The sequence below is a fragment of the Vigna unguiculata genome, chromosome 3 (assembly GCF_004118075.2).
Source record: "Vigna unguiculata cultivar IT97K-499-35 chromosome 3, ASM411807v1, whole genome shotgun sequence".
Lineage (NCBI taxonomy): Eukaryota > Viridiplantae > Streptophyta > Magnoliopsida > Fabales > Fabaceae > Vigna > Vigna unguiculata.
This window is the reverse complement of record NC_040281.1, coordinates 7452298-7474963: the sequence shown is the minus strand read 5'-3', so window position 1 is coordinate 7474963 and position 22666 is coordinate 7452298. Positions and strand designations below refer to the sequence as shown.

The 22666-nt window shown below is 32.3% G+C and overlaps 3 protein-coding genes and 1 non-coding gene across 6 annotated transcripts; 1 reads left to right on the top strand and 3 right to left on the bottom strand.

Moving 5' to 3' along the window:
- Positions 1-304: 304 nt before the first annotated feature.
- On the bottom strand, positions 305-4454 carry LOC114178414 (YTH domain-containing protein ECT4-like). 2 transcript variants are annotated; one of them, XM_028064291.1, is made up of 10 exons: positions 4150-4453; positions 3679-3755; positions 3356-3515; positions 3175-3248; positions 2771-3080; positions 2484-2683; positions 1785-2378; positions 1487-1699; positions 1258-1401; positions 305-1177 (listed from the first exon to the last, which is right to left on the bottom strand). In XM_028064291.1, the coding sequence occupies exons 1-10, from the start codon at positions 4175-4177 to the stop codon at positions 941-943; spliced, it is 2037 nt and encodes a 678-aa protein (XP_027920092.1). In that variant the 5' UTR covers positions 4178-4453; the 3' UTR covers positions 305-940. The 2 variants fall into 2 exon arrangements, with proteins under 2 accessions (XP_027920092.1, XP_027920091.1); XM_028064290.1 differs by having other exon boundaries at positions 2484-3080; positions 4150-4454.
- A 7819-nt stretch (positions 4455-12273) lies between these two features.
- Positions 12274-13658, top strand: LOC114179661 (protein RTF2 homolog). Its single transcript, XM_028066074.1, has one exon. The coding sequence runs from the start codon at positions 12415-12417 to the stop codon at positions 13492-13494; it is 1080 nt and encodes a 359-aa protein (XP_027921875.1). The 5' UTR covers positions 12274-12414; the 3' UTR covers positions 13495-13658.
- A 1421-nt stretch (positions 13659-15079) lies between these two features.
- On the bottom strand, positions 15080-18784 carry LOC114175940 (pentatricopeptide repeat-containing protein At2g33680). Of its 2 annotated transcripts, XM_028060795.1 has the most exons (4): positions 16595-18784; positions 16118-16293; positions 15844-15984; positions 15080-15741 (listed from the first exon to the last, which is right to left on the bottom strand). In XM_028060795.1, the coding sequence occupies exons 1-2, from the start codon at positions 18741-18743 to the stop codon at positions 16244-16246; spliced, it is 2199 nt and encodes a 732-aa protein (XP_027916596.1). In that variant the 5' UTR covers positions 18744-18784; the 3' UTR covers positions 15080-15741; positions 15844-15984; positions 16118-16243. The 2 variants fall into 2 exon arrangements, with proteins under 2 accessions (XP_027916596.1, XP_027916595.1); XM_028060794.1 differs by having other exon boundaries at positions 15844-16293.
- A 215-nt stretch (positions 18785-18999) lies between these two features.
- On the bottom strand, positions 19000-19071 carry TRNAQ-CUG. The gene has a single exon. It is a non-coding gene; the product is annotated as a tRNA-Gln (tRNA).
- Positions 19072-22666: the final 3595 nt, after the last annotated feature.

The window sequence follows — 22666 nt, the reverse complement described above, 5'->3', positions numbered from 1 at the left end:
GTACTATTGTTTTAAAAAAACAACACTATGATAGAAACTAAAACACTACAAGAATTGCAAATTAAAAATTAAATCTGCTTGAAGTATTCATTTCAACTCAAGTTACTTCGAAAAACTCAATAGTAAAAAATACTACTTCAAAATTAATTCTCAGTCAATTTCATATACAGAAGGAACGGCAACCTATAACACGTAAAATGATGCACAACTTCATTGCGAATAGTTCAACCTATAACGTAATTTCTTCAAAGAGAGACTACGGAAGGAATTAAATGATTGAGAAATCAAAGCAGAAGAGGAAATGTAAATGAAGTAAACAATATGTGATCTTCACAAGACAGAAAACACTATTACATAAAAGATTGTCCACAAATATAATTCTTTCTCCAGTATGCCCATGTCAATCATCGGATAGAAAATAAACAGACTAAATTAAGACGAAAAACTTAAAAAAGCATAAAAACCAACTATATTTCAGTATTTCCCACCTTGCTTCTACCCCTGTTGAAAGAAACAAAGAAAGCTGCTCTGCAACAAAGTAGATCTAAATTTACAAGACAGGAAACCACCAACCAAGTAAAAGAAAGAAAGGAGAAAAAGGCAAAGAGAGAAAGATAAAAGCCCGAACAAAAACCAAAAAGATATAAGCATCTTAAGCAGAAACCCTAAAAACCCAAAAACCCTAGGAGTAAAGACTGTTAGGAGCTAACCACTGTAAACAAAACCCAATGAGAAGGGATTGGTGCTAGAATTCTATGAACTAACTCCGCCCAGCCAATCTCAATATACAGATCTTTATCTTCACTAGGCAACCAATCACTATATTCAGACTGCAAGAGAAGGCAGGACAGATCAAAACAGGCGGAACCCAGTAGCCGAGACATATATTCCTAAGAACCAATATTTGAGAATTGGACCCGCCTTCTTCATACACTTGACCTTAGCAACCATTAGCAATCCCATTGCTGCCTAACGCAACCTTACCCTCAGAAACAACTGGTTTAGCACCCTTTGGGGCCTCTCCAGTTTTTGAAATAGATCCATTCTCGGCAACTTTCGGCTCTTCGCCATCCTTTTCAGCAAGGTTAGACTCCTTCAGCAACTCTGATTCAGACTTTTGAATAGTAACTTCACCATTTACCTCAACCTTCTCATCTGTAGGTTTCCCTTCCCACACCTACATAAACATATAATTAATAAACATCAGCACACAATCTAATACTTTCACATAATTAGGATACATGAAATATCACTTGCCTGCTTTGGGTATTGTTGCTTTGCTTTCTTCTCCAAAATAGTCTTCTGACGGGCCTCATAAAACCCAAAATCATCCAGAATGCATGTCTTGCTGGTATATTCCTTGAAGATTTTGATTAATTTCAACCCAGGCTCCAACATTACCTGCAACATAAACACAGTGGATCAGATTAAAGTAAGAGGCACTGCTAAAAGAAACAGCAACTAAATATGAGCGGGACCTAATTACCTCTTGGGTATCCCGACTGTTTGTGACAGGTTTGTTCTCATTGTTGTCCAGCGTAATGTGCCTCAACAAATTGTTAGGTACATCCTTAACAATGTGCCACTTTAAAGGAAAACAACCATTCCACTTGTCTTGCTGCCAATACTCAACACTCTTATTAAAATCAACAGGACCAATCATTTCAGCAAGCCCCACGAATTGGCCACTGGTATTAACCTGCATAATAAAAACACAACAAATTAGATTAAAATTACCATATAAGAAAATAGAAAAAATCAACACCATATGGAGAGATGCTTACTGAGAAGAATAGGAATACAGGGCAGCCACCAGGTTTCTGCTGTGCCTCCTGGTATGCAGCATCAAGCTTTTTGTTGCCATTTTGTGTACTGGCCCACACGTTGTATTTTATGCTCTTGTGAATATCATCCTCGCTGTAAGACTTGATGACAAAAAATTTGGCATCGGCATATTCCTCTGGAAAATCAGCTTTGTTGTATTGATCTCTGTCAGGAACAGTGCTAGTTTTGTCTTTCTCCTCATCTGTACTTAGAGTTGCTGGTAAATTCTGGCCTTTCACTGCTAGAACAGTTGGTGCAAAACCCTTCTGGTTCTTACCACCTTTAGCCCTAGGTCCTCTGTTTAGTTCATTCAAACCATCTACATTCTCATTGCCATAGCCAAAGTAACCACCACTTCTTCCCCTGGTTTTGTACTTACTGTCAACAGCTAACCAAGCCCTTCCATTAGTGCGGGTATCATACCCATGTGTTCCATAACCCATTCCAGATCTGACAGTGCTCCCGTATTGACCATATAACTTGTTTGGATACATCCTATTTATGAAGTTATGGGTGGCACCCATGGCAGGCATTGGTCTCGGATGGTGCAAGCCCTGTCAAAACAAAACTTGCTTATAAATAACCATAATAGCAGACTAGGTAGACAACAGTACATCACATACAACAAACTAATAAAAAATCCAAAATATTGTGCATACCATAAATTGAGAATTAGGACGAAAAGTCTGGTTCCTTGAAGCATTGTTGTTGCCACCTGATATTGTGGGAGTGATGGCTGAGCTACTCACAGGCCTTGGCTGCCCATCTGAAAATAGTGGGGCGTCTAGCCATGGGATTGGTGATCGTACTCCATCAAAACCAAATCTTGGATCTTGATAACCTGAAGTTGGACCACGACCTGGCATAGGAACCCTTTCATTTGAAGCTTTGGAACTATAAGATGAATTCTGATTGGCCTGTTTAACAGGAGCAACAGAATTATTACCTTTAGCATTGCCACCGTTTGCTACACCATTAGAATTTCCATTGGCTGCTTCGACAGGGAGAGTCTTTTGATCGGCACCAACTGAGGTCGAAACCTCACCCTGAGGAAGGACAGCAGGAGTAGGTGTGAATGGCGCACTTGTTGGTGTTAACGGTTGAAAATAGGGAGGATACTGATAATGTTGAGGCCCGTACAACTGACCATCATTACCCATGGTTGGAACTGGAGACCCTGCTGGCGAATAGGGGCCATAGGGAGCATATCCATACCCATGGTGATAAACTAGAGACCCGTTATCCCCATAAACTCCCTGACAATAAATCAAAAAAGCAGCGCAGACAATAGCATTAGCATTGGGTCAAAAGGCTGCAGAAAGTGGAAAACGGTAGAGTAAAATTTCTCACCGAAGTCATCTCAACTCCTTCCGAATTCACATATCTAGAATAATCATCCCACTCGTTACCAGTTCCGTCATAACCTGTAATGAAACAAATAATTTAGCTTGCACGAGATTTAAGCAAAGCATTAAGAGAACTCAGTTACAAGGAATCCATCTTCGCTTGCGGTATTTACCCATAAACTTACCACCATAATAATATGCAGTAGACGGATAACCATTTGGGAGGTAACACACAGTAGGATCAATGAAATCTTGTAACACTGGGGTCACAGACCGATCGTACGACGGGATCTGGCCATTTGCAGCATTTCCTGAATCAACTGATCCATACTGATTCCCAGTGGCCTACAGAATTGTACAAATCAACTCAATAAACACACAATTCACTAAAAGAACACATATAACAGTTACAAACATCTCATTTAACATGTCAAAAGTTACAAGATTGATACACGTGAGGCAAATCGTGAAATTTATATACCAAACATAAAAAAACACATGCTTCTACCTTCTTGGTGGGTTCAGGCATCTCCAAGGCCTTAGGCTGAGTTTCTAGCGTTAGCTTCTGCAGCAAATCAGTTGCTTCTGTAGCAAATCAGTGAAGGAATACCAAAAAGCTGTCGCGAAATAAAAGTTCTCAACATTGATAAAACCTAAAACTCATCACACGAACAACAAAAATCCAAAAGACCTCAAAACCCCGATACCCAACCACTCAGACGAGTCAATTTAAACCACAAAGTCAACGTAAAAAATTCAAGCAGATTTCACCTAAAACACTCAACCGCACAAAAACCCCCAACACGCAACTATCACAAATCAGCAAGCAGACCACCAAACCCTACAAGATCACCCTTAGCAGAGCCCAAAAATTAGGTTTAGGAACGAAAACGTAACAGATCCAATCAGCGATTCAACAGAACAGAACAGATCAAGAAAGCAAGCACGAAAGGTAAATTGCACAAAATAAAAAGGATACGATCCGCGGGATTAGCAACGGTAGCCATGTCAAATCAAGCACGAGATCTGGTGCTCCTTGGGACACAGAAGCGAAAATCGGAAGCCTTAAATCCAAATCGAAATCGAGGGTTTAAGCCCCAAAATCGAAGAGTCGAGAAACCCTAAAGAGAGTGAAACAGAGAGAGAGAAAAGGATAGAGAGAGAGAGAGAAGAGAGGGAAAGAGAAGAAAAGAGAGAGAACTAAACACAACACAACACACAACGGGTCTCGCAGCCGCCAAGGGTTTGGGTTTTTGGGGAGAGAGGGTTTTGGTCCTCCAAAAGCAGTGATTCAAATAGCACCACCACGCTCTCTTTTCGCACTCTCCACTCTCACCCGCGGGTCACTCCGTGATCTCATTCACTCTCTATCATTGGCCCTTCTCCACACGTGTCGCTCCCCCATTCGACTTCCCTTTTCTAAATTATTTTCCCTCTCGCGTCATTATTGGTCTGTCGCGCTCGCTGGGTAGTGACCACGAGTGACTTTAAAATTCCCCTTGTGAATCTTGTAGATGCGGGGTTTGGGCAAAAGATGGAAACCCTAATTAGAAAATGACAGAAATGTCCTCGTCCAGCTGGACTTGTGGTAACCCTTCTTCGGTTTTTTCTTTGCCTCCTTCTGTCATGTGCTCCACCACATATCGTGTTCAAATTCATTTCGAGTTTATCAAAAAGAAAAAAAAAAAGCAAATAAAAATTAATAATTCATAAATAACCATATCCTGCGTTTCAATTAATACAATACTCTCTCTCTCTTTTTTCAGTTTTAAGAATGCTGCCAATTTTTTTTCCATTATTAGATTAGGATTTAAATTTAACAATATATAAAATAAAACAACTATTACTGTAAATTATTAAGAATTTAAATTGTAGGTAGCTTAGATATTAAGATACCACGTTTTCAACACTAGTAACCGGTCAAAATGAGGAAGATAAGAAAGATATAGGATCGGCGTTTAATTTAATATCATTTGGTAAGATAATAAGATTGTATAAATTTATCTTCTTTCATGTAGTCATTCTAATGCTATTTATTTATATATAAAAAAATAAAAAATAAAAACTAGATAGGAAACTTGTTGACCTGGTTATAATTGATGCTGATTCAAAAATTATGACTATTGATTCCAATGGTTATGGAAATGATAAATATTAGTGAAAAAATGTGTTATGTAATTGAGTTATTTCTTTAATAGTAATAAAAAATAATAAAATCATAATTATAAAAATAAATATTTTTTATAAATTTATTTGTTATAAGTAATTTTTTGTTATATAGTTAAGTTGTAAAAAATGATTAAATTTAAAATAAATATATCAATTAATGAATAAAATTAATAAGATGGTTATTTAAGGCTTATATATGTTTTTTTGTCTTTTTACTGAAAATCAAGAGCAGTTCTTTTTTAAAAATTTTGACAAATTTAGTCATTTATTTTTATAAATGTGTCGATTTAGTATTTTATTTGATATTTCAAACGTGTTTTATGATAGTGGAGATGTGTTAAATAATGTAAATAACTCAGATGTTATCATGAAACGCGTTTGAAACATCAAATAAATTTAACAAAAAATTGGTTAAAATGACTAAATTCACATATTTATAGAAATGGAAACTAGATTAGTTCAAAATTTTGAGGAGAGATTAATTCCAAATTCCAGTTAAAATATAGAGACTAAAATCATATTTAACTTGTTATTTTAATTTAAGAAGCAATAAATTTGTTTTTTATTAAACGATAAAATTAAAAGATAAATTATATATATAAAAGAGTTTCTTTATAAAATGATAAAGATTATTTAATGAGTATGAACTAAAAATAATAAATATTGATTTAATTTTTTTCATAAAAATTAATAAAACATGCGTTAAAAATTAAATGTTGATATTCGTTGTTGTCGTTATTGTTTAATTAAATTTCAATAACATCTTTCACATCATTAATTCGAGAGTAACCTTCCAAATAACAAATAAGGATATATTAGGCACCACTGTCAACTTTGACATCCAGCTGTGCTGACAATGAAAAGTTCATCAGTCATTTGTTATCACATAAAAATATATTAAAAATAAAACACAAAATAATAAAAATTATGAGGGAGCACACCAAACTCATTATAGAAATTTCACTTAATGAAAAATCCATAAATTATACCTAATATAAGATAAATAAATACATAGAGGTAAAACGTTAAATAACTTATATTGTTATCTATGAATTAAAGCTAAAAATTAGCTAACTTATCAACACAATTATTTTTTTAATGAAAAAATACGAGAAACTTTGAACTTGGTATGACTACAAAACTGAAAGTAATTTTGTGTTTTTTAGTGAAATTGAAGCAAAACTAAGAGTATGTGGGAGTTATTTAATTACACATAGGAAAATTTTAATACATTGCAATATAACCACAAAAAAATATTTTTTATGCCTAACTTACTTTTTCAAGATAACACTTTAGGAAATAATGCTATGTTAACATGGTTTTGGTCAATTTTTCATGAAAAAAACATTCTTATGTCACAATCGTGCAGTGAAATGATTCGTGAATGGACAAAAACCAAGAGACATTGAATTGGTTTTTGATAAAATTATTGCTTTTAAAAAATTTTCCCAAAAATTTGTGGTTTAAAATAAAGTTTCAGTTCCTTTAAAAGCAAGTTTAGATAATTAAAGAGTATAGGGAAGAAAATCAACACTTGTTTAAGATAAAAAAACCCTACGTCCAATTGTTAATCTCTTAAACAAATAGATTAATTCAATCACAAAAATAATCACAATACAATCAGATTAATATGTAATTTTTATTATATAATTAAGTTGTAAAAAATTATTAAACTTAAAATAAATATATCAATTAAAGAATAAAATTAATAAGATGGTTATTTTAAGCTTATATATGCTTTTTGTCTTTTTACTGAAAATTAAGACCAATATTTTTCAAATTTTTTGACAACTTTAGTCTTTTTTATAAATGTGTATATTTAGTATTTCATTTGATATTTCAAGCGCGTTTTATGATGATGGAGATGTGTTAAGTGGTATAAATAACTCAAATGTTATCATAAAATGCGTTTGAAACATCAAATAAATTTAACAAAATTTGGTTAAAATGACTAAATTTACATATCTATAGAAATGGAGACTATATTATTTCAAAATTTTGAAGATGGATTAATTTCAAATTTCACTTAAAATATAGATATCAAAAACATATTTAACTCGTTATTTTAATTTAAGAAGCAATCATTTTGTTGTTTATTAAACGATAAAATTAAAAAGATAAATTATATATATAAAAGAGTTTCCTTTATAAAATGATAAAGATTATTTAATGAATAGGAACTAAAAATAATAAATATTGATTTAATTTTTTTATAAAAATTAATAAAACATGCGTTAAAAAAAAATGTTGATATTCGTTGTTGTCGTTATTGTTTAATTGAATTTCAATAACATCTTTCACATCATTAATTCGAGGGTAACCTTCTAAATAAAAAATAATGATATATTAGGCATCGCTGTCAACTTTGACATCCAACTGTGCTGACAATGAAAAGTTCAACGATCAGTTGTTATCACATAAAAATTTATTAAAAATAAAACACAAAATAATAAAAAGTATGAGGGAGCACCCCAAACTCATTATAGAAATTTCACTTAATGAGACATCGATAAATTATACCTAATATTAGTTAAATGAATATATAGAGGTAAAACGTTAAATCACTTATGTTGTTATCTATGAACTAAAGCTAAAAATTTGCTAACATATCAACACAATTATTTTCTTAACGAAAAAATACGAGAAACTTTGAACTTGGTATGACTACAAAACTGAAGTAACCTTATTTTTTGTGTTTTTTAGTGAAATTGAAGCAAAACTAAGTATGTGGGAGTTGTTTAATTATACATAGAAGAATTTTAATACGCTGCAATATAACCACAAAAATACATTTTTATACCTAACTTACTTATTAAAAATAACACTTTATGAAATAATGCTTTGTTAACATGGTTTTGGTCAATTTTTCATGAAAAAAAAATCTTATGTTATAATCGTGCACTGAAATGATTCGTGAATGGACAAAATCTGAGAGACACTGAATTGGTTTTTGATAAAATTATTACTTTTAAAAAATTTCCCCAAAAATTTATTGTTTAAAATAAAATTTCAGTTCCTTTAAACGCAAGTTTAGATAATTAAAGAGTATAGGGAAGAAAATCAACTCATATATCTAGATTGGTTAAGATCAAAATACCCTACGTTCAATTGTTAATCTCTTAAACAAATAGATTAACTCAATCACAAAAATAATCACAATACAATCAAATTAATAGAGTAAAGGTTTAGAAAACACCTCTCTTAAAGATACAAGAGATGAAGAAACATTTCCTCTGAATCAGACAGAGGACGACAAACTTTTCTAGCAACAACAATAACACTCAATCTCTCAAGAACCCACTTAGGAAAAGTTATCGCTCAACCTACACTAGGCTTTTCAAAGCAATTTTTAAGAACGGTAAGAGAAACATTTTGCAGTAACAACACTTGAACTCTGATTCTTAAAAAGTTAAGTTTGAGGTTGGACTGCAATTCTTTAAATAGAGTCTCAAAAATTAGGTCAACTAACTGAACAAACAAGTTCAAAACTTATAGGAATAATCGATTGTCATAAGTGATAATTGATTATTCCAGTGTGTTTTCTAAAACAAAAGTTTGAGCTGATAATCGATTATTCCAGTGGGTTTTCTGAAAAAATGAACAAAACTTAGGATAATTGATTATCCTTAGTGATAATGGATTATCACAGTAAATTTTACAAAAATGAAAGGATCCCAAAAAGATTTAGAGTTCGATGTTGTTTTTATGCTAATTTAAACTACTCAAAACATAATTAACTTATTACAAGAAAGCTTTAAACATCAATTAACTTGTCTTCAAATTATCTTCCAATACTTGCTTGAGATTCCTTGTCATTGTCAATTTTTTTTTTTAACTTAAATCTTCCTCTTTTGCCAACATCTTATGTATTTAATTTTGTAGGGATAAAACAAAAAAATCAATAAAAATAATATATTACTTTTATTAAATCATTGTGTGGTAATAATTATTACTAACATTTTTTTTCAAGTATGAGTCTCTTTCATATCAACACCCATACTTAAGTATGAGTCTCTTATAAATAATAATGCATCACATGCTTTTTTTTATAGCAATGAATGTGAATCTCTTCCACATTGATTGATACATCCATTCTAAGGTGAAAGAATTTTTAATCACGAGTACCTATTGGCTAGTGATCCTTGGTTGTATTACCATCCCTTATAATAAGACACGCTTGCTTCAAACCTTTGTTAAAAAACTTGATACAATGACCAATTGTACTATACTTATCCAAGTCGATTACCAAGATGGATCATCAATTTTAACACCACTGTTGGTTCTTTTTAAGGAATGATTTATGGATAAGATTCAACAACAATGACATATGTGTCAAACCCAATGTTATAGGTCTATATTCATTCAAGCCAACGGGATTATCCTTCAATGGTATGAGAGATATGTAGGAAACATTACATCCCTTTGGGATTGAGCTATTTAATTGAAAATCATTTACTACTTGTAGCACTTCCTATTTTAAAACCCCTTAATGTTTCTTGATGAACCCAAATTAAAATCATCTGGTCCATGGCTCTTAATGTCCTCACACATCCATACCGATCTTTAACTTTTGCCTCTATAATGGTTTGGGTTAACATCTCATTATCTAGTGAGGTTATGGTTTGGAGTTAAACTTTCCATAGTCTAATTTCACTAGCAGTTGACTTCATTAATCTCTCTTTGAAATAATCCTTCATTAATCATGTTCTATGTAGAATACATTATATAATTAACATTATGTTTTCTATAACTTATTGGAAAAAATAAGCTCTGGAAGGATATGGGTAGCTGAATATGTAAAAAAAGGATTTTAATTCCATTAAAAATCGAGAAGAAAACTGGAAAGAAGGTAATCCATAAGAGAAGACCATAACTTTCAAAGAGTTTATTTTGAATTGTGATATAATTCATTTTCTTATTGATTTGACATGTGTTTGAGAATTTAATTGTGTCTGAATCTAATATCAAGTAAAAGTGAAAAAATTGAATAACACATAAGAAAGAAAAGTTATAAATGTATTGTCTTATGATTTTTAGATTGGAGGTATTGTCAATCATTCATGCAAATTTTACTATGTCTAATTGATAGTGTGTTTTTTCAGTAAATTCTTTTGAAAAAAAAGATATTAGTAGTATCAAACTAAAAGTTTATTTTGGTTTTGATAACTCATTCATATGAATATAATCTGGAATCCGTACGATAAGACTTTTGATGCACATATCATATTATACTCATATGAATCAATCACCAAGACAAATCATTGGTTTTGATATCACTTATGAGTCTATTGAGAAAGGATAGGGAGACATATAATATTAATGAGACATGAGTCCAACTACATAAGGAATTAATAAAAAAATTTAAAAAATAGATTTTTGGGTCTTGATCTTTATATATAATGTTTCACTTCCTCATTTTTACTCAATGCGAGACTTAGATTCACTTATATTCCCATATAATATCAGAGGAATGCTTAGTAAAATTATAGATTTGAAAATATACATACATTTTCACTCATAGCCAACGTTATACCCTTACTAGAATTTGGAATACATACTGAGTAAGTGATTGTGTATGAATTTATATTCAAATTATATGTTCCAATTACTTAATTATCCAAATTTTAATTTATTAAATCAGTTTGTTAATCACTATAATACATTAATAAGCTTGAGATTACAAGTCACTTGTTTAACCTATTCGTATAGCAATAATTTCAATTAGGCGTATTCCTAAAATTTTATGTTTCAAAGATATTTTTTTATATTGATCAAGTATCAATTAAACAGGTGAAAGATTATCGATCTCATACACAATTTTAACATAGAAAATAATAATATAATTAAATAAAAGTCAGATACAATATATTAAACTATGGATTGGGTTTGTCATACAACACTAAAAAGAAAATTAAATTAAAATGCATTAAATTAAAAACATGTTAATGTATTAAATTAAAATTTATGAGAATAATTATTTTTAACATATAAATTATATTCTAGATTTATAACAAACAATTTATATTGTGATACAATGTTTTTTTTACTATTTTTTAACAAATATTAAAAATAAATTTAAAATATGATACAAAATAAAAAATAATAATTTCTCTTTTCTTCTCAACATATCATTGTTAAAAGAAACTCTTAAGAGTACTTCTTTTAATAATAGATCCTGAAAATAAAGTTATTTAGAATGATATTTATGATTAATATGTTGTGTTGTGATCATTATTATTTACTTTTATTTAATGAAGATTTTGCACACAATATTTTTTAACTATTTTTTTTTATATAGATAAGATATAAAAGGTTATCAACTTCCTCCAACTGTTATATTTAATTTTTACATCGGAAAAGGAAGATAAAGAAATATATTTCAAACAATTCATTTTTATTTTTAATAATAAGTTAGGTGATTTTTTTTTAAAAAAAGATGAACAGACAAAACACCTATATTTTTCCTAGTTTTGATGAATAAAAGATCACTACATTAGCCCATGAAATTTCAAAAGTGCTCAAACTATAAACCAAAACAAAAATAATCTAAATATTTTTTAATCACTTAAATTTAGGATACATTTGTTTCTTCTCTAAATTTGAAATTATTTTTTACTTATCATATTTTAAAATATTTATTTTAATTGCCATCTTATATCTTCTTTTAAACATTTTGAATACATAACAAATGATATAAATAACTCATAAGATATTTAATTTTTGATTTGATACTTTTGTTATCAAATATGTAGTCACATATAATTTTTCATTCAAAATATTCATTTCAACAATCAAAATTAACAGGCCCAAATTCAATATTTTTCAAATTTTAGAGATAAACAAATTAATTTAAATTTTAAAAGATAAAAAGCACTCTTAAATTATATTTAGACTTAAGAGAAGAAAAAAAACCTTAAAAATATATATAAATCAGAACCAAAGCCATCATCAACGTCGGTTACTATCACCAATCTTATATCCTTCTTCTAGGGTTTGTTTCGGTCATCGGAAAACCCCAATCGGTCACTCTTTCGATCCCCAATTCCACATCACAAACCCTAGAAAATCGTTCCAAATGCATCCAAAGTCGCTCCAAATCCTGGTGCAGTCACCGGACCTCGGAATTTCCGTTCAATCCACGATCAATCACAGAACACTTTCCGATGTCAAGCACTGCCTTTTCCCTCAATCACACCAGTCCTTCTACTTCACCCTCAATGGCAAGCCCCTCCCCGACGAAACCCTTCTCTCGAGAATTGCGCCTCTCTCCACCCTCTCCCTACGGCCCCGCCTCCTCGGCGGCGGTGGAGACGGCGGAGCCACCGGAGCCGAGTCCCGCGACTGCTACCTCAATATGTACGCTGAGAAGAAGCCAGATAAGGTGGACCCCCACGAACAGCGGCTCTCGAAGTGGCACAATTGCTCTCTCTCAAACGAGCCCCTGAGGGAGCCCTGCGTGATCGACAAATTGGGGAATATATTCAACAAGGAAGCGCTGGTGGAAGCTTTACTGGGGAAGAAGCTTCCGAAAGAATTTGGGTACATCAAGGGATTGAAAGACATGATCAATATTCAACTTTGTCCGATTCCTGGCTCTGATGATGGGGCAAAGTTTCAGTGCCCCGTTGCGGGGCTTGAATTCAATGGAAAGTATAGGTTTTTCGCGCTGAAAAGTTGTGGGCATGTTTTGAGTGCCAGGGCTCTGAGGGAGGTTAAGTCCTCGTCGTGTTTGGTTTGTCACAAGGAGTATGCTGACGTTGATAAGATCGTGCTCAATGGGACTGATGAGGAGGTGGCGGTTCTGAGAGAGAGGATGGAGGAGGAGAGGGCTAAGATAAGGGATAAGAAGAATCGGAAGGTTAAGAATAGTGATGATGGTGTGAGTTTGGAAGGGAGTAGGTTGAGTGGTACTAAGCATGTTGTTGATGTTAAGGCTGTGGAGAGGGTTTCGGCTAAGGTGGAAGGAAATGGAAAGGTTTCTAATGGCAAAGTTGGTTTGAATGGTGGTGTTGCTGCTGCGAAGCGTTTCAAGGCTGTGGATTTGGCACCAGCGAATGCTACTAAGGATGTGTATGCGTCCATTTTCACTTCGTCTAAGAAGTCTGAATTTAAAGAAACATATTCTTGTAGGTCTCTTCCTCTTGGTAGAAACTGATTGAGGAATCTGTGTACTGGTGGTGTCGCTACTGTTTTATTGTTGAGTTTTAGATTGTTGTATAAGAAATTGACTTTTCCTCTTATGGATTTAATGGTTCCATTCCCAACAGATTATTGTCATTAATCATGCATTGTTAATAACATCTATTATTTGGAAAGAGAGATTTTAGAATTTGTACTCGTTGTTTTCCTATATTTATGATTTATAATCACTGATTATATACCGCTTGCGAATTATTCGCTAGATAGTTTAGTCGTTGTGTATCAGTAAAGCAATTTGTCTTCAAACATCTGGTGTATTTTCTGTTAATGAAGTTTGTGCCGGTTGAACCTGTCAGATGGAGTGGTCATGTGCAAGGTTGTCAAACTATAGTTTTATCTGTAGAATTGCGTGAGTTTACGATAGTTATGAAGAAGCGTGGTTTTCATCTATATACTTATGCGATTTAAATTTAGAAACTAAACGCATTGTTTTTGTGGTGTGCTGCTGCTGCAAAGCATTTCAAGGCCAGCTTTTTGCCTCTAACAAATGGTGTAAAGGATGAGCCTGCATCCATTTTCACTTAAAAGAGAACTTTACCTTTAGGTCTTGGTAGAAACCAATTGTGTCATCTGTATAGTTCATGCTCTAAAACAAGTTTGTTTTTGTTGATTGGAGTGAATTTCAGTTCATGCTCTAAAAATGTTGACTTTCCAAGTGATGGTTTTACCGATTTCATTAGTGTAAAAGCTTGCTTTGGAAGAGGTTTTGTTGATGAAATCTTTTTATTTGGTCTTATTTGGGAGGCATAATTTAGATGAAGCGGACATGTAGAGAATCCAAGAATTGTGGAAATAATCAGGGCTTGAAAATAAGACAGAATTGCTGGCTGGCAAGCTTTAGGTAGTGTTTGGATAGAAAATCTGTAATGCACGAAGAACATACATAGGTATGAAATAAAAGTAACACATCACCCTCGTACATTCGAATTAAATGATATGTAATGTGGGAACAAAACACATGTTCAGGAAGCAGAACAAATGTAATAGGGTGGTTGATATTCTATATTACTTTTCACAAGCAAAGATTAAAGTTCCACATCTTTCTATATGGTATGAGCTTCGGTTTCAATGTATGCCCACGACAACAAAAATTACAGCATTGTACCTGTAGAGCATTTGTGATTAGAATCGTTGTAGGAGGTGGAGGTCGATGTTTGACTTTTGCAGAGGCACCAAAAAGAGTTAATAACGTGTATTAGTGAATAACATACAAATAGGTAACTTGTGCTTACTTAACATTATCAATACATTGTCTATAATCCATGAATACAAACAATGCATTATCGGTTGTAGGCCCCAGAAAGAAGTATAGCATGGCAAGTTTAAATCGCGACATTACAACAAAACTTGTATTAACCTGCAAGATAGACGACGTTTGCAATTGCTTTAAATAGAAGGTGAAAGAAACAAACAGAATTCACGAGTCATATCTTAGAATTGCAATGGTATAGGCGTTTCTTTTGCAATGGATCTCAATTTACAGCACAAGTAGATGGTTATTGCTTAGCCATGACTTAATAAGTAAATATCATATTGTAGACTTAAAAAAAATAACATATATCCTTTTATTTCTTTTTAGTGTCTTTACCGAGTGATGGACTCAGAACCAAATTACATACTTTGTAGATTGTATATGTTGCGAAGCAGGGGAGATAGATATGTAACAATCAATTGTATGCAGTGAAAAGTCAGGCCCAAATCAATTAGAAAGAAGAGGTTGACATTAAACAATTGGAAACACAACTCACTCAGTCACTACTACTTCAGGATCAGCAGCACTCTTGTTATCAGAGTTCGCTTCTTCACGATCAGCACTCTTGTTATTAGTGATGGCTTCTTCACGATCAGCACTCTTGTTATCAGTGATGGTTTCTTCAGGATCAGCAGTCTTGTGATCGGAAATGGCTTCTTCAGGATCAGCACTCTTGTTATCAGTGATGGCTTCCTCATTGACATCACGCAGATCTGGATAATTTCTATGGTTTAAAGAATGCAACCAAAGAGCAACAGTTCCTTCCTTCTGCTCCGTGGAAGAAATATGGGAATAATGTACTTCATTCTGAACTCCTCAGCTTCTTTCTCATATGCTTTCATTGACACCTCTTCATGGCTATCTTTCCACTTCTGGTTATATGAAGCAAAGAAGCACTCGTCCAGATATAATCCAACCTCAGGAGCAGTAGGCACATTAATATTGACATCCCTGCGTTTAGGAAAACACAAGTAAAAGAAGTGCATCCAATGAGAATCACAGCATTTGAAATGAAAACTTACAGATAACACAAACAATAGAAGTTGTACTCACTGCGGCAAAGCTTTATTGATAAGTGATTCTGATGCACAATTTCTCATTATTACCACCCCAGCCCCATCATCTTCCGTATCTGAAGATGAAGAATGAAGCTCTGTCCCACGATCTCACACTTCACAAACTCAATGCCCTCAACTACAACAATAGTGTTAGCATTGAATGAATAATGTAATGGGTTCTGCACTTTTGTTCGGGTGGTGAAGTTATGGAAATTGAGTCCCAAAAAAATAATTTAAAATCCTATTAAATCTCTCCCTCTCCTTCTCACCATAACAGAACTTGCTTCAAATATCTCAATCAACGAATTGATATCAAACGGGGACCATAAAAGAGAGGTTTCCGAATATAATGAACAATATACATTGGGCATGAGTTGAAGATCTCCTCAATCTTGCTACAAGCCACCACAAACCCTGAGTTGTATCTCATCGCTGCCTTCTTGATCTACGTGAATAAGGGAAATGAATGTAAAGTGAAAATAAAATAAATTAAGAATTGGAAGAATATATAAAACTAATATATCAAGAAGAAAAGGCAAGCAGGAGAAGGAAATAAGTTTGAAGACAGAATATGCTGGTTCAGATGCAGATCGTATTTATCTCAAATTTTCAATACAGTTACTAAGAGGCTTTTTTAACAGTAGAATTATACCATACCCCAAAGGTCTAATCCAAACAACAAAAAGAAAAATTACTGCATAGATTACTTGTAAATATTGATTGGTACAGATGGGAATTTTTATTACCTTTCAAATCATCACTGATAATGTCAGGAAGTAATGGATCAAGAAGGGGTTGATATCCCTCATCTTTCATTAGCTTGGTTAACAGTTTTAATGCCAACCTTATTTCATCAATTTGTGGGTGCATATTGTCTCCAACAACAAATACATGGGTCAAACTTTTCAACTCAATCCAGCTACAACCAGGTTCTTTAGTCACCCCTCGAGTCTTCATCATGCCCCTGACACGCTCCACGTCTTCCCATTTTCCTAAAGCCGTATATATACTCGATAACAATACATAAGCAGACGATTCTGGCGAGCCTAACTCCATTAGTTTCTCTCCCGCATAAGCACCAAGATAATAGTTACGATGGTTCTTACAGGCCCCTAATAATATGCGCCACAGACATAGACCATGATCAACCGTTGCTGATTCAATGAATTGTTTTGCTTCATTGAGTTGTCCAGCACGGCTCAAGATATCAACCATGCAAGCATAATGCTCTACTGTAGGAGCAATGTTAAACTCATCAAACATCATCTTAAAATAAACCCACCCTCTGTCCACCAAACCCATATGACTACAAGCAGAGAGAAGATTCACAAATGTGACATTATCGGGCTTTGTGCCCTCCAAGCACATCTCTTCAAACAACTTCAAGGCTTCAATGCCGCAACCATTTTGAGAAAGTCCAGATATCATTGCATTCCACGAAATTACATCTCTAGAAGGCATCCTCCAAAAGATGCGGCATCCGTCATCCAAACTTCCGCATTTTGCATACATGGCAGAAAGAGCACTTCCAATGGGAACTTCCAAGCTAAAACCATACTTAATAATCCCGGCATGCATTTGCTTTCCCTGATCTAAAGCCGCCAAGCTAGAACAAGCCTTTAGAACACTCGCCATAGTTAAATCATTGGGGATAACTCGCCCCATCTGCATTTTACAGTACAAATTCAAAGCACCTTCATAATCCCCATTTTGTACATACCCCGTTATGATTGAAGTCCAAAGAACAACATCAGGTTGTTGAATATACTCAAAACCCTTCCGAGCATCCCCTATACTACCACACTTCGCGTACATGTCCACCAAAGCCGACAAAACATACAGCTGTAGTTCATACCCCAGCTTCAAGGAATAACCATGCATTTGTCTCCCTTCCACAATAGCACAAACATCACTACAAGCATTGATCACCCCAACAAGAGTATACTCAGAGGGCAAAACTCCAGAGTGATGCATATCATAAAACAGTTTCAAAGCCTTATCCGCATCCCCACTCTGAGCAAAACCAGTAACCATAGCCGACCACGTGATCGAATTCTTATTCCCCGACAACTCGAAAGTCTTGAGCGCATCCTCCAAGCTCCCACACTTCGCATACATCGTCACAAGAGCATTACCCACAGAGACAAAGCAAACCAACCCGTTTTTCACCGCAAGAGAATGAACCTGCCTTCCAGTGTCCACAAGCACGTGACACGTCAAAGCACTGAGAACACCAGTGAACACAAACTCATTTTCATTGTCTCCCTCTTTTTCACGACGCAGGAGTTCAAAAAGCTCAAAAGCCTCATAAGCAAACTCCTTAGAAGCATACCCAGAAATCATGGTAGCCCAAGAAACCGCATTCCTCACAGGCATTTCGTCAAACAACTTACGGGCCTCGGCAACGAGACCCGTTTTGCAGTAAAAATTGAGAAGCGAACTGGCCGCAAAAACGTCATCTGAGCAGGCCGTTTTGACGGCGAGGGCGTGGGCCATGCAACCGGCGCCGGCGTCGGAGAGGTTGGAGGCGGCAGTGAAGACCCCGGTGAAGGTGTGGGCGTTGGGGACGGTGGTGCAGACCATCATACGGCGAAAGAGGCGCATAACGTGAGAAGAAGACGCGAAAGCTTGCTGTTGAGAGAATGCATTGATGAGACAGTTCCATGAGACGACGTCCTTGTGGACGATGTTGTCGAACACGAGGTTGGCTTCTGCGAAGTGACCACGCTTGGCGTAGAGGTTGATGAGGGCGTTGGCGATGTGAGTGAAGGAGAAAGAAGCGTCTTTGAGAATGCGAGCGTGCAAAACTCTACCTTTGCGAAGTTCTTTGTTCACAGTGCAGTGAAGGAGAGCACGCAACACTTGCACGTGTTGGGGAGGAAATGGAAGAGGCATGTATCCACTCTGCTAACAAATGACAATGTCTATGTTAAATTTCACTCCTCTTCGTGGTTACGTAGTTGTTTTTTTTTTTTTTTTTAAATTTGAGTGAAGATGTTGATGTTTAAATCTTGAAAATAATTTGAACAAGACGAATAAATTTTCAATTCAGTACTTTAAAAATCAATTCCCAATTAAAAAAATAGTTATAGAACATACCATTTCAATTGAAAAAAATCATACGATCATATTATTCACCGAATAGGAAAAAAGGTCCCACCGAGATTTGAACTCGGGTTACTGGATTCAGAGTCCAATGTCCTAACCACTAGACCATGGGACCTTGTTGTTAAAGTCTTTAGGTCTAATATATATCTTTATTTCTCAATGAATACTATTGCTCCATTAAATAAATATATATTGACAAATTATATAATGTAAAAAAAAATGTTGAGCCCTCTTATTTGTTTAATCACTTTATAATAATTTTACTCAGTATTACCATGTCTAAAATTTTATTTTTTATTTTAGATGCATGGAGTTTGAATATACTTTCATATAAATATTAAGAACGAATATGTTTTTTTTTTGTTTTTTGAAAACTATTACTCTTTGCATCGCTTAAATCAATTCACACGTAAAAATTCTTTTGGATTTCATAATCGTGTATTTGACGTGTTTCAGTAACATAATACATTTGTATGTTTTTAGTTTTATTTGAATTATTTAAAAAATTAGTTGAAGTCAAGATATGTTAAACAGAGTTAAACACCCCTACAATATCTCAGCTAAAACAATCTGATTCACATTATATCATATAAATTTTGGTCAAAAGCTTAAATATAATTAACAAAACTTTTCATAAAACTATATATTTTTTTTCATTTTTATCTACCATTATCTTCTAAAATTTTCTTCATTTATGTTACTTTATTATAATTTTATTTTGTATATTAATTTAAGAATATTGTAATATCATCACTTATTAATATAATATATGTATCATTAACAAATCTATATTCATGTTTATGCTGATATTTATACTTTAAATTATAATCTAATTACATATTTACATTTTTGGAATTCTATAATATAAAAATTCCAGTGATTTTAGTTTAAATAAATAAAATTTATTTTCAAATATAATATATAAAAAAAATGTACACGGTTTGGGGTTGCTCTACTCTGGTTGTTCGGTGGAAAAACAATGAGGATAGACCTCACCAATTTTGTCATCTACAATTTTCTACTTAGATCTAATATTCACGAAGTATTCTAAAATTGCATATTTAAGTTAAAAATTATCAATGAGTCTTGCTTTTACTTTTAAAATCATCTTTTAGAATTTTTAAAATCATTATCAAACCTTATTTTAAGTCTTAAAAAATCATACAGATAGGTAGCTAATTTGTTATTATTTTTTAGGTTAAATTACTCTTTTGATCACTCTATTTATCATGAAATTTCATTTTGGTCCTTAAGTTTTTCGATGTCTCAATTTGGTTATCATTTTCTTAAAAATGACTCAATTTATTCATCACCGTTAACGTTGACCAGACGGTGTTAAGTCAATGCCACATGTCAATTTCTGTTTTTTTTTTTTTTGAATTTTTTGTTTTTTTTTGTTTTTTTTATTTTTATTTTTTGATTTTTTAATTTTTTTGAATTTTTTTCTTAAATTTTTCTTATTTTTGACACGTGTCACTTCACAGTTGTGTCACGTGTTAAAGTGACTCAATTTGGTCCGTATATTTATTTTTAGTTTCAATTTAGTCACAATTTTTGAAAAAATGAAGCAATATTGTCTTTCTTAGATTGAGACTTGATTTAATATTTGTATACAACTTATGATGATATTTTTAATAAAATTGACGTTTTTATTAAATATTTGTAGAAATATTTTTAAATAAGTTTTCTTTTTAGTTTTATTATTAAACAAAGTTAAACCCCAAACTTAATTTCAAAAATTAACAATTTTGTCATCGTATATAAAGGCATCAAGTGTATTATATTTTACAAACTTAGTAAAAATTAAAAATCAAATAACTTGTCACACATAAGTTTAGAAACTAAATTTTAAATTTCAAGTTCAAAACAAAATTAAAGTCTAATGTTTTGTGTAGAATTTAAAGTTAATTTAAAATATTTATAAAAATATTTAATAAAAACATTAATTTTAGTAAGAATATCACCATAAAATATATAAAATGTAAATTTAGTAACAATTTAAGTAGTGGCGGAACTTGCTCGATATTTATGGGGGTGCCAAAATATACTTAAAATTTATATATTTAATTATGGATCCGCAAGATTATTTAACTTAATAATAATTGAATCAATACTAAGATTTTTAGTTATATTTTGTTTTTAATGTAAATAATCATATCGTCAGAAAAAAAAAACATCTTCCATATTATTTTGCAGTCTTATTTTGATAATTTTCATTGTAGAAAATTATCTTTTTGATATAGTTGTAGAAACAAGAATAGTTAAAATAAGACGAGACAGATTAAAAAATTAATGAAATAGATGTAATTGACTTCCTATTTTTGTCAAAGATTGATTTTTTCTATTTTCTTCCTCACAGTAGCTTCCATTTTATCACTTTTAAATAATTAATTTATTCTTTTAATTCTTCATCAATATACTTGTGTTTTAAAAAAAAATACTAAAAGATAATTTATCATAATCTAAATAAAAATTGTGATATGTAATTAATAAAAGAAAAATATATGATAATCAAGTCACAATTAAAAACCAGTTATTAAAAAACACTTAGTGCATTGCTTTTTCTTGATATTTATAAAAATGAATATACCAAATGCTCGTGAGATAAAAAAATAATATTAATTATTAAACTAATATTTCACTATCAATTGAGAAAAAAAGAATTACTTTTCTCTTCAATAATAGAAGAAAGCATACAAAAATGAGAGTACAAAATAATGAATTTGTGTTGAACTTTCTTTTTTTCTTCATAAACAAAAGAAAACAAAACAAGTAAAAGTCTAAAGTGGATACAATATGTGAGAAACTCAAAAAACAGTGAGAGACAAAATAAAAAATATCTTAATAAATTTATTTATTTTTTATTAAATTTAATTTTATGTTTTATTATTTATTAACATTAAATGTTATATTTTATAAAATAAATAAAAAGATACCTATTTTAATATTTATCAATTCCTAATATATATTTTTATTATTTAAAAAATTCCAAAACATTAAATTTCTTATACATAATTTAAAAAATTAAAAACAAAAAAAAATCATATAATATAAATAAAAAAAAAATCAAAAACATTGGGGGGGCCACGGCTCCCCCCGTCCCTTCCTAGGTCCGCCACTGAATTTAAGGGAGGACAATATTGCTTCATTCTTACAAAAATTGGGACTAAATTGAAACTAAAAATAAATATATGGACCAAATTGAGTCACAAGTGACACGTGTCAAAAAAAAAAAAAAAACAGAAGTTGACATGTGATGTTGACTTTAACACCATTTGGTTAAAGTTAACAGTGAGGACCAAATTGAGTCATTTTTAAGAAAATGATGATCAAATTGAGACAACGAAAAAACTTGTGGACTATAATGAAATTTCATGACAAATTGAGGGACCAAAAGAGTAATTTAACTCATTATTTAAAGGGTTAAATATGTTTTTTGTCCTTCAAGTTTAAGTGAATTTTGGAATTAATCCCTTCTATATTAATTTAGTCATTCATTTTTAAAAATGCGTGGATTTAGTCATTCTTACCCAATTTTGTTAAGTTTATCTAACATTTTAAACGCATTTTATGATAATATTTGAGTTAACATCGAAACGAAAATGTGTCAAACAGTGTAAACAATTCAAATATTATCATGAAATGCGTTATAAACGTTAGATAAACTTAATAGAATATGGTTAAAAAAATTAAATTCACACATTTTTAAG

Excerpts from the sequence above, each read along its gene's own strand:
- LOC114175940 (XM_028060794.1), bottom strand. The coding sequence starts at position 18,743 with ATGCCTCTTCCATTTCCTCCCCAACACGTGCAAGTGTTGCGTGCTCTC. Across the intron at positions 16,294-16,594 it reads TATCAGTGATGATTTGAAAG|ATCAAGAAGGCAGCGATGAG; the intron begins GTAATAAAAATT and ends TTATTCACGTAG.
- LOC114179661 (XM_028066074.1), top strand. The coding sequence starts at position 12,415 with ATGCATCCAAAGTCGCTCCAAATCCTGGTGCAGTCACCGGACCTCGGA.
- LOC114178414 (XM_028064290.1), bottom strand. The coding sequence starts at position 4,177 with ATGGCTACCGTTGCTAATCCCGCGGATC. Across the intron at positions 3,756-4,149 it reads CGTTGCTAATCCCGCGGATC|AAGCAACTGATTTGCTGCAG; the intron begins GTATCCTTTTTA and ends GATTTGCTACAG. Across the intron at positions 3,081-3,174 it reads AAGGAGTTGAGATGACTTCG|GGAGTTTATGGGGATAACGG; the intron begins GTGAGAAATTTT and ends ATTTATTGTCAG.